Source organism: Diceros bicornis, chromosome 2, assembly GCF_020826845.1.
Source record: "Diceros bicornis minor isolate mBicDic1 chromosome 2, mDicBic1.mat.cur, whole genome shotgun sequence".
NCBI lineage: Eukaryota > Metazoa > Chordata > Mammalia > Perissodactyla > Rhinocerotidae > Diceros > Diceros bicornis.
The window spans coordinates 20,818,634-20,831,248 of NC_080741.1; the positions used below are offsets into that span (position 1 = coordinate 20,818,634).

The window sequence follows — 12,615 nt, forward strand, 5'->3', positions numbered from 1 at the left end:
TTTATAAGTGGTGCCCCCGGGAGTTGTTCCATATGTAGTCTGCACAGCTCTACATGGCTGTTCTGAAGTAACCTAGTATTCTGGGCTCTTGTAAGCTACAGGTATTTTGAATGAGGTAGGAGAGACAACTTAGGCCAGGAAATAATTATGGCTCTTTGTGAAATACATTGTCTAGTTTTTATGTATATCTCAAGAAAGTGAATTTTGGCTTATTTTCAATTGTATTTTCGTGACTCCACATGCTGTCTTTTCAATAGACACTCTGCCAGTTCCCATTAAACAAGCAACATGTGAAAGCCATTTAGGCTTAATACGGAACATTCATTAGCATAAATATCACTAAATGTTTGAGATATTAATTTCTGTATATACTTACAAGGCAACTACAGCGCTACCCTGCAGATCTGTAAGCTGTGCAGGGGTTTAAATTTTTATGATTTCAATTTGCTACCACCTGGGGCAAAGGGCTTTGCAAGGCCAAGTTACTGAAGCTCCTTAATTTCTTGGCAAGCCTTAAGCGGATTCTAGGATACTCCATGCAGTCAGTTTAGCACTAATAGATTTTTAAAGACAAATGCATTTAACATTTACGCTCAATGGGCTTTTTAAAAACAAAGAGATTACTTACACAGCATTAACTATATGAGTAGCCTCCTTCTGACAATTCAAATTCTTGTCTTCCAGAGTCATTTCCGAATACCTACACATCAGGTGCTGAAAAAAAACATAACCCTTAAGACACCTTAAAGACTCCTCTTCAGGGATGAAAGGGTGTAAAACTACCAGGTGCCTTTTCTGCTTTGCAGTATTATTGACTACGTCTGAGAGCTTGAAAACAAAACCCGCTGGTAACTATTATTCCTTCTTTAAAGGGTTACACAAAATTTCACGGTAACTTATGAGACAAGATCCTGCTGGGTCAGCTCCCGCCCACCTCCCCAACTCCATCTTGCACAGCGTGCTCTCTCAGTCTCGTTGCCCAGCGTCGGGCAGGCCTTCCCTCAGCTCCAAGAACACACTACTCTCTCTCACCTCTGGGCCTGGAGTGGACAGTGTCCCCACCCCCAGGGCCGGGACCAGGGTGAGATGAGTGAGGCTCTCACCTCAGGTGCAAAATTTAAGAGGGCACCAAAGAGCTCAATAACCGAAATAAACAATATTTTAATGCAAATTATAAAAAAAGTTAAAATTAATGCTAAAAAAGCCGTGAAGAATACATCAAAAGTTGAAATAAAGATAGGATCCAACCCTGAACTGGCATCCTTCCAACTCACTCGCCTCACCCTAATCCTAGCCCTGCTGGGCCCTGTCTTCAAACTTTCAATATTTTGTTGCCATGGATTTTAGCATTAATTTGGTTTTTTAAAATATTGCATTAAAATATTTTTTATTTTGTTTACTGAGTTTTTGGTTCACTCTTTAATTTTGTCCCAGGGCAAATGTCTCACTTGCCTCACCCTAGTCCCAGCAGATCCCCTTGGAGCCCTTTTGACTTTTTTTTTGTTATGCTCACAGCCCTTCAATGTGGTTTTGATCCCAACAGCCAGCCCCTGTGCCTCTTTTTCAGAGGCCTGCCCCCCGGCTAGTGGAGCCGGCTTTGCCTCTACAGAGGGAGAGCTGGAAGGACAGGGAACTTCCGCCCACCTCCCCTCTCCTGTCCTGCTAACCTAGGGGTTTCCCCTGGGAGCACATTCTTGCACAAGAACTCTCCCCTCCATAACTCCCTCCGGGGAACATGACCTAATTCAGGCCTTTGTACCAGTTATTGCCTGTGATGACAACACTTTCTAGGCTCTTTACACTGCTGGCTGCTTCTCACATCTCATTGGTGTCAAAATATCACCTACGCTTTCTTTGACCATCAAAGCCTCTCCCCCTCCCTTATTTTACAGCATCTTGTTTGCTTTCTTCCTAGGGCTCCTGATAATTAATAACCATTGTATTTATTGGCTTACTTTTTCTTGGTTAACGGGTTCTCTTACTAGCAGTCAAGCTTCTGAGGGACAGGAGCCACATCTGTTCCTTCCATTTGAGCACCCCAGTGTCAGCACAGAGCCCTGCACTCAGCTACTGAATGCACATCAGGTCAGCACCTTGATTTCTGAGGATTTGGAATTCAACACTGATGAAAACGTGTGCACATTTTTAAAGGTGAATGATTGCTTTGTGGGTCCTCTTAAAGCTGTTCATAAAATTAAAGGAAATTCGCCTGAGGAAATTTGTATTGTAAAAGCCTAAGAAGTTAAAAAAACCCTCCTGGGAGGGTACCATCGGCTTTTTTCTTACCACCGGAGGCAGATTCTCTGCATCAAATTTTCTAATCTATAGGAAAGCAAAATAAACTCACCTAATCAATAAAAAGTATTATTGAGATATATAATAAAGGAGTGGAATAACAAAGGCTCAATGAAGCCCCCAATTTTCAGTATGACTATTAGTACATTGTTATCCCAGCAGGGATATATTTACAACACGTTGAGGTAAGATTTGTTAACCAAGAGCTCTAAGGGCAGATGGTGAGTTTAGGCAGAAAATCACAATCCTAACTTCTCACATCTGGGGCACCAGGGAACTGGAGTTCACACACTTGCTTTTGCAAAGAGATCATCCTGACTAATAATTTCCCTCAGCTTTTAAAGAAACATTATTTCTCCTTTCTGACTGATTCTTAATGCATCTTATTCCCACAGCATATCTTCAAGTCCTAGAGTGTATATAAATGCTAATACATGTTTCCCGGTATCGCTTTCATTTTAAATACCTGTAGTTGTTCATCAATGTAAGGGATTTTTAAAATTTCTATAGCAGATGGTCTCAACGACGGATTCTTGTTCAACATGCTGTAATGTTTAAAAAGAAAATTCTTTTTCAAATGAACTAAAATATAAATACAATTTAAAACTGTTTCTGTGGCACTATATTTATTTCCATACCATTCCATGACGGAGTTCAGTTCTCTTGAGTATCTCTCAGGTAGAGAAGGTGTGTCGCCTTCAACAATTTTTAAAACAATGGATAAGAAATTGGAGCCCGTGAATGCATGATTCATGCAGCACATCTCATATAAAATGCATGCCAGAGACCTGAAGACAAAGTCAAAGAATTTAAATACGGAACAAATGTCCTATTTTAAATGTGATCCTCATACAAAACCTCAGATGTGTTAGGGCACTGTTGTGAGGCACTAACAGACACTTTAGTTGTTTGTTTAAAAGCTTCAGTTCCATACTGTTCTTTTCCATTCAAACATGTTGACTAAAAAAAGAGGAAAAAGTTAAAGAAAGCACAAAATATAAGTCTGAATGATCAATTTTTATCAGCAGAGAGCAAACAAACCAACAGGAATATGCCTGCATATAGGAAGGACTCAATAAATATTTGATCAATATAGTAAAGAATTTTTTAATTAACCTCTATGAAGGAAAAAGAAAATGCAGCTAAATATTGTCTTCCTAAGGCAGCTTTGTTAACGTTATATACGCAAAATAAAATTTTAATTTATCAGCCTCACCTTCCCTCTAACGTGTATCCAAGCATTTTGAAAAGGAAACTGGCATTCTTTATTAGTTTTCTGAATAGAATCCATTTGCAAGTAGGGTGGAAAAGCAGCTACTTGCAGCTCACATTAAAATGTATAATTCTCCCTTCGAGGGTATGAAGCAGAATATTAAAATTCTAGATCAGTCCAACACTGATTTGGATAAACCATGCAAATCAGTAACCTCTGCACCAGCAGAAAAATCTTTTAAATAACTCTACATCATTAAAAAAACTAACGGGAAATTCCTGCCTGAACTCAGTGTTAAGAAAGAACTGTACTTCCTCTGAATAATGGGTTATTTTTGTCTTATGGGCATTATGAATTATGTGATTGGTCAGGTCTCCCTTTTCATGTTAGTTGCTTGAAAGATTAGAAATAAATTTGTGATTGACCTTGTGTAAGCTGTGTTTTATGTAACTTTTAACACTGTCCTTAATCCTTTCTCATACAAGGAAGGGTATGTACAAATAAATACATACATGAATACTACCATTTTAATTATTTTGTGGATGTTCATGAAAATGTGCATTTGTAAGAGAATTCTGGATATATACACTGAGAATGTTTCTGTTTCAGTAAATAATAACACTAAAATTTTCCAACTGATTGGTACTTTACATTTTATAAAGCACTTTCATATATATCTCAACAGAGCCTCATAACTTCCCAGTGAAATAGAGCCAATGTTATAATTTTCCCATTTTATACATAAGGAACCCGGCTCAGAGTAGTTAAATGACTAGGCCAAGGTCACACAGGTGACCTTGACTGACTCTCAAATTAAGGTATTTGTCATTCCAAATCCTGGACTATTTCATTACAGAATGCTAGAAAGAAGGGGGATATTAAGAGAAATCATATAATACTGACTAGAATACCAAGATCAATGTGAACATTATAAATTATGAAAATTATTTGGAGCTCAATAAATTTTGCATCCATCTGTAAGACTATAAAATGGTATCTGGTGTAGTAGCACATATTTAGATGTCTATACCCAGAAAAAATTTCCTTCAAATAAAGGTGAAATAAAGACATTTTTAGACAAAAACTGAGAGAATTTATTGCTAGCAAGAAAGCACTAAAATCCTAAAACGTAGTTCTTCCAACATAAGAAAAATGATGCCAGACAGAAACAAGGAATGCAAGAAGGAATGAAGGCCACTAGAAACAGTGACTTTGTAAGTATGTATAAATCAATATTAACTCTATAAAACAATATTAAGAATAGCTCGTGGGGTTTAAAAATCATGTAGAGTAACATTTCTTGTCAAAAATAATGCAAAGACATAAAAGGATAAACAGAGTTAAAGTATTTCAAGGTCCTTGCATTACTGAGAAAGTGGCAAAAGTAATAATCTTTACTAGATTGTAATAAGTCAAGGATGAATGTTATAATTGTTACGGTTATCACCAAAAGAATAGTAAAATAATGTATAGCTGACAAGTGTATAACTAACAAGTTACTAGAGGGGAAAAATATCAAATAAAAATTCAAACCAAAAGAAAGCAAGAAAGGAGAGAAAAAGGAACATAAAACAAGTGGGATGTATAGAAAGCAAATAATATGGCAAATAAAATTACAAATATAGAGTAATTGCATTAAATGTGAATGGATAGTACTCTAATTAAAAAGACCATAAGACTGGGCAAAAAATTATATACTGTTCATGAAACAAAACTTAAATATAAGAACACAGAGCAGTTGATAGAAAGAGGTATACCATGCAAATACTTATCAAAATATTGCTGGTTTAGATATACCAGTATCAGACAAAGTAGACTTTGAGGCAAGAACCACTGCTAAGATTAAGATGGTGGATTGATAAAGAAACCAAACCACCAGAATGTAACAATTCTAAAACTGTATACACCCAATAACATTGTGTGTGAGTATGAAGCAAAAATTGACAGAATGAAAAGGAAAAATAGACAAATTCACAATCAGAGTGAAAAACTTGAACACAATTTTTTCAATAGAGGAGAGAATAAGCAGACCCAAAAACCAATAAGGATAGAGAAAATCTAAACACAATTACCAAAATTGAGTTAATTGACAAGTTAACATAAATGCATTCAACAATGCCAGAATTCAGATTCTTTTCAAGGACGCATGAAACACTCATCATAATTGACCACACACAGGATCATAAAACAAGCCTCAACAGATTTCAAGGATTGAAATCTTCAGAGCATATTCTCTGACCACAGTGAAATTAAGATAGACATTAATAATAGAGAGAGATAAAAAAACTAGAAAATCTCCAACTTTTTGAAAATTAAGGAATACACATCCAAATAATCCCTGCGTCAAATAAGAAATCGCAACAGATATTAGAAAATATTTTTAACTGAATGCTAATAAAGGTACAAAATATCAACACTCACTGAATTCAGCTAAAGTAAATGCTTATAGCAAAATTGAAAGTATTAAGTGCATATATTAACAAAGAAAAAGCCTTAACATCTATAATCTAAGTCAACTTGAGAAGCTAGGAAAAGAACAGCAAGTCAAACTAAAGAAAGTTTAAGGAAGGAAATTAAAAAAGTGTGAAAATTAATGAAATAGAAACAAACACAATAAAAATAAAATCAGTAAAGACTAATAAATTTAATGGACCTTTAACAAGACTGATCAAGAAAACAAGAAGGAAAAAACACAGAGATTAACAATAACAGGAATGGAAAACGGTATAACACTATAGACTGCACAGATATTGGAAAGTATTAAAATGACATTATAAACATGATTTTCTCCAATAAATTTGACAAATTGGATAAAATGAACAGTCTTTAAAAAATATAACTTACCAAAGTGACACAAGAAGAAATAGAAAATCTGAATAGTCCTTTATCTATTAAACAGAGATAGCAATTATTGAAAATAATAATTTAAAAAAATTTTTAAAGGTTCCCACAAAGAAAACTCCAGGGTCAGATGGCTTTACTGGGAAATTCCTTCAAAAATGTAAGGAATAAAGAACACCAATTTTATTCAATCTCTTCTTTTTATAAAGTCAGCACAACCTTGATACAAAAATACACCAAGGATATTACAGGAAAGGAAATTTATAGGCAAATTTTTTAGAAACATAGATTCAAAAAATCCAAATACACATACACATACATACATATTAAAAATAGAATATGATGATATATTAAAAAGATAATATACCATGACCAAGTGGAACTTATTTCAGGAATGTACGTTGACAATATTTGAAAATCAATCACTGGAATATACCTCATTATAGATGAAAAGAGAAAAAATATATCATCATCCTGATAGATGCAGAAAAAAGCATTTGATAAAATTCAAAACACATTTGTGCTTTTAAAAAGAAGAAAACTCTTAGCACACTGGGAATAGAAGAGAACCTCCTTAATCTGATTTTTTTTAAGTTATAAAAATATATGGTAATATTATTGGTGAAATATTGAAAGTTTACGCCTTTATTTTGAGATCAAGAACAAGGTAAGGATGCCTACTATCATCACTTCTATTCAATATTGTAATGAAGCTGCTACCCAGAACAATAAGGCCAGGAAAAGTTAAAAATATATATATATGAAGATTAGAAAAGAAGACATTAAACTGTCATTAAACATTTCAATATGATTATGTACATACAAGGTCATTTCTATAAGCCTGCAACAAACACATTTTAAAAATGAAATTTAAAATGTCATTTACATTAACATCACAAAACATCAAATACTTAGGAATAAATCTAATGAATGATGTGCAAGATCCTACACTGTAAACCACAATACATTGGTAAGAAATTAAAGAAGAACTAAAATAAGTGGGGGAGGCGATAGATCCACATTCATGGATTGAAAGATTCAATATTATGAAGATACCAATTTTTCCCAGAATAACATAAAGACCCAATGCAATATCAATCAAAATCCTATCAGACTTTTTTTGTAGGAATTGACAAGGTGATTCTAAAATTTATATGGAAATGCAAAGGGACAAGGATAACCTAGGCAACTGAAGAACAAATTTGGAGGTCTTGTATTACCAAAGAGCAAAACTTATAAAGTTATGTTTCTTAATGATATGGGCAAAGAAGAAAAAATAGACCAATGGAACAAAACAGAGGGCTCAAAAACAGATCCACACATATTTCATCACTTGATAAATGCAAAGATAAACTGCACTGTGGTGAAGGAAAAGATGATCTTTTTAACAAACAAGGCTGGGCCAATTGAATATCCATATGGAAAACAATGTATGTGAACTCCTATCTCACACCATACACATGCACAAAAATCAATTATAGGTGGATCTAACTGTGAAAGATAAAATCACAAAACTTTTAAAAAGAAACAAGAGAATATCTTCCTGTTCTTGGGGTAGGCAAAGATTTCTTAAACAAGATGCAAAAAGTACTAATGATAAAGTCATGGACTGATAAAATCGACTTCATTAAAACTAGGAACTTCTATTCATGAAAAGACACTGTTAGAAGAGTGAAAAGGAACTTACAAAGTGGAGAAGACACTTGCTATCCCGCCTCTCAACGTTGTACCGACCAGAGCATTTCAGATCATTAAGGACTCTCATGGAAATCATGGCTATTAGCTCTGATAGACGCCTTTCGGCAGCAGCTGACTTTTCAAGCTTACTTCGGGTCCTATCTGGAAACATAATCCACCTTCAAAGATCTCTGAGGCCTGAGACATCAAGCTACGCATGGCAAATACAGGGTGCACAGACAATGAGACCCTCTGGGGCAAAAGGAAAGGAAGGCAGGCAAGTTTGGCTTTTGTTTTTCTGTTGCATGGCAGTGAAAGGGGGTTAGTGGTCTATTAACCACGGTGAGTTGATCACGAGGTCAAACCCTGGTTTTATGGAGAAATAACTCTACCTGAGCCACATGTGATAGATGTGTTAGGTTATAAAAAGACATAGAATTATCTGCTAAACAGACAGGAACAATTAGATCTAGAGGCTAACTCAGTAGTCAATTTTCATATAAGACTATTCTCTTTTTTGGAAATCCTCTAGGCTACACTGAAGGCATGTTGCTTTCCATTTACCTGTTTCACTTATCTAGTGATATTTGCTTGCACTTGAGCACATGGAGAAGACTTTGGTTACCAGCCAGTAACTTGTGGAAAGGGACTTGCTGTGGTCCCAGTGCACCTGCCTGGAATGGGCAGGTAACTGAAATATGAGACAATCTGATAACAGAAACTACCATGACACTTGGGGTGAAAGATGTTTGATTATCCTGTTACAGGTTTTCAAATCTATCTACTCTATATACTTGTTGTTCTAGTAACTATACGTCTGTGTACCTATGGTTTTTATTTTCTCCAATTTCCAACCAGACATTTTTATATCGGAATAATTATATCATCTCAAACTCATCACTTCAATCCTTTTTGAAGACTTTTCTCTTATTTGACTCCCAGGTCTTAAATCTGGCAATGCAAAAGTGAGAAAGGGGCTTAGCGAGGTGAGTTGAAAAAAATAAGTGAGCGGTGCATTTTACTTAGAAGTCTGATTTGCATTCCTTTCTTTTTCCAAAAGACAGCCAACTGTGGAGAAGTAAGCAAACAAATCCCTGAAGGAATGAATGAGCATTGAAAGGGAAGGCTGACATCAGGTGTGTGTGAAGCAAACTACACTTGAACTCCATAAACTTGCCATCTGTCCAAGTCGACCAGAATGGCCCAGAGGATTTCTGAAGCACAGTTGATAATGGATTGCAAATGTAACTGGGGCTTTGTCTTGTCTCAAGGTAACTAAATTTACCCTTTGAAATCTGCCCTGACTCTGCAAAGAGAAGCTAACCCACAGCAATGCATAGCTCTGATTGGTTGGGGAAGCTTTATTGATCTTCCAGATAATATTTTTATTTGATGTAATTGAGGATACTTCTGACATATCCATCCAGAAAAGAGTACACATAATTTAAGCAGTTGAATAAATAAGAGTCATAGAAATTTAATACAAGAGTAGTGGGTTTTGCTTTAGTGTGTGTCGTTCTAAATAAATGTCTTTACTTAGGTGGAATGGAATATTAACATAAACTCAGTCTAAATATAATGAAAGACATTGGACTACTTGAACTAATACTTAAGAAGTAGTATATTATAGAGCAACTGTTTATTAAGGGCCTGTCATGTCCCAGAACCTCTATCAGTGCTTCCCAAGATTTAATATCTACACAAATCACCCAGAGATTTTGTCACAATGCTAATTGTGAGTATTTGGGGGAAAACAGCTGCTATATCAGAAGCACAGTTTCTGGATCTTCCTGGAATCCCCATGTAAAAACAGAGAAAGAAGCTAGATAGCAAAACCAAAAGCCCATGGCCAACATTTTCAACAAAGTTAGGTGATAAGGTGTCCCCTTGAACCTCAAAGTACAAGCGAGTGAAGACAAGCCACAATGGCCATGCAACCTGTATAGTATCAGCATCTGTGTGAGAAGAAATCAATGGAGTGATTAAAGGACCCAAGAACAGGAGAACGTCAAAATACTCAACAGGTACTCACTAGAAAGCACAGTGGGCCAACTTAATAACAGCAGCTAAAACCAGTGGGGTTCTGCCCAATCCAAAATCAGAGTGAATGCAAGAAAACAAACCCCAAGGTAAGGCCTAAAGGGGCTGGAGCAGAATAGCTCAGGACTGTCCAAGAATTTTCCGCAATGATGAAAATATTCTATATTTCTGTATACAATAACCACTAGCCACGTGTGGCTATTGAGCACTTGAAATGTTGCTACTGCATCTAAAAAACTAAATTTTTCAAAGCATATTTGAAAGGAAAAGTGAATGCACTTCTTCCACCATATCATCCCAATATATATATAATATCATGTTTGCAGGAAGATCCATAAAATTTTAGAAACAAAGTTTAGGTGAATTTCATCCTTCTCATACCAGCGCTTTCAAATGACTTTCTTCCACAATTGAGCCTTATAATGTTTGAAGGAAGATCATCTCACCTCCCCCTGCTATGGTGGTCGCATGCCCTTCACACCATAAGAATTTGGCCAATGGAAGAACTGAGGACAGGACCAATACCAGGAGAGAGAGGAGGACAGGGAGATCACAGGGTAGCAGAGGATAAAACAAAAGGGAAAGGTATTTTTTTTCATCTTTAGCTGTTCTTGACGTCAGTCACAGATTCCATACAAACCGTAAAGTTTAGGAAATGAACATGGACAGTATTCAAAGTTGGAGTGGAGAGGTAGGTTGGCAACGCAAACAATGATCAAAGTATCTTTCCATTGCCAATTGTTATTCACACAGCCACTCCATAAAGGCTGGATATGACAACAGCCTGCACTGCCTCACACTTTGATTGAATGGCTGTGTTCCAATTGCTTCAATCATCTTTGATACTCTCCATAGGCTCTTTTAAGATAGACAGTGTATCAGAAGTAGTAGAATGTGTAAGGTTAATAGAAGGCTTGCCCATCTCCCTTCTTTAGTCTCCACCAACCTCTCCCCACTCCAGTCTGTTTTTTATAGCCCAGTCTGGTATCATTGTAACATTAATTCCCCTGGTAAATTGCTTATTCTTTGCAAATATTCCCTTTCCTTTCCCCATGGTGGGAGTGGACTTTCTTCCTTGTTGATATTGGGATTGGCACATGACTTTCTCAGTCAATGGTATGAGATACGAAGCATGCCACGTCTAAGTAGAAGCTTTAAATGCAGGTGCATGCTTTAGCTCAGCCCTTGCTCTTCCTCTCTAGCATTAGATAAACTCATTTGAGATCAGGGCACAGCCTGAGTCCCGAAACTGGGAAACGCTGGAGCAGAGCAGGCCTGCAACCTGGAGCAGAGACTCCGTTAACCTGCAGTCCTCATGTAATGTTAAGAAGAAACAAATGTTATAAGTACCTGAGATTTTTGGAGTTCTTTGTTATTGCAGGAAAGCCGACTAATATACCATCCCCTTGTTTAACAGCTTTCGGCAGCTTCTCATTCCCCAGAGGATAAAGTTCAAGCTCCTTAGCATGGCTTACACGGGTCATTCACCATCTGACCACTGCCTGCCTCTTCAGTCTCCTCTAGCGCCACTATTCCCCTGCCACATACACACACTTTGTCCTCTAGCTAATGGGAAGGCGCTGAGCTTTATCATGCTTCCACATCCTTACAGTGTTCCCAGGGTCTTTCAGGAGTCAGAGAAGGCCCAGGTCACTTGCAACTATTTTTAAATTCTCATTATACTTTTCTAAATGAAGAAATACCAAAACGGAGTTTCAAAAATTATGGTATACTATAATGGAATACAACTCAGCCATAAAAAAAGACAAAATCGGGCTGGCCCAGTGGCGCAAGCAGTTAAGTGCACGCGCTCCGGCGGCCCGGGGTTCGCCAGTACGGATCCTGGGCATGCACTGATGCACTGCTTGTTGAGTCATGCTGTGGCAGCATCCCATATAATGTAGAGGAAGATGGGCACGGATGTTAGCTCAGGGGCAATCTTCCTCAGCAAAAAACGAGGAGGATTGGTATCAGATGTTAGCTCAGGGCTGATCTTCCTCACACACACACACACACAAAAAGACAAAATCGTCCCATTTGCAACAAGATGGATGGACCTGGAGGGTATTATGTTAAGTGAAATAAGCCAGAAAGAGAAAGACAAACTCGGTATGATCTCACTCATATGTGGAATATAAACCAACACATGGACAGAGAAAACTGTATTGAGGTTACCAGGGCCAATGGGGGTAGGGGGTGGGCACAAGGGGTGAAGGGAGACATGTATATGGTGATGGACAAACAAAAATGTACAACCAAAAATTTCACAATGTTATAAACTACTAAAACATCAATAAAAAAAAATTATGGTATATTTGAAATTTTTACATTTAATAAATTAACACCTTTAACATTTACAAACTCTTGGACATAACTTCAAACACATATTTGAGGCCCAATAAGTGAGAAGGCTGTGAGCAAATAGTTCTTCTGCCTAGCTTCTTTCTTTCCCTATACAGTCCCCTCCCTCTTCCCCCAATGGGCATTCCCCCACCTTTAGGCATTGACACTGGGTCCTTCTGCCTGAAATGCATTTGTCAAACTTTTCT

At 36.9% G+C, this 12,615-nt stretch overlaps 1 protein-coding gene across 1 annotated transcript in view; it reads right to left on the reverse strand.

Annotated features, from left to right (window-relative positions):
- Positions 1-12,615, reverse strand: part of NEK11 (NIMA related kinase 11) — a 226,080-nt gene that overhangs the window by 133,710 nt on the left and 79,755 nt on the right. The window contains exons 7-9 of the mRNA XM_058553246.1: positions 2,934-3,083; positions 2,762-2,840; positions 629-714 (exon numbers count right to left, since the gene is read on the reverse strand). Coding sequence (XP_058409229.1) covers positions 629-714; positions 2,762-2,840; positions 2,934-3,083 — 315 coding nt within the window. The remainder of the gene's footprint in view (positions 1-628; positions 715-2,761; positions 2,841-2,933; positions 3,084-12,615) is intronic.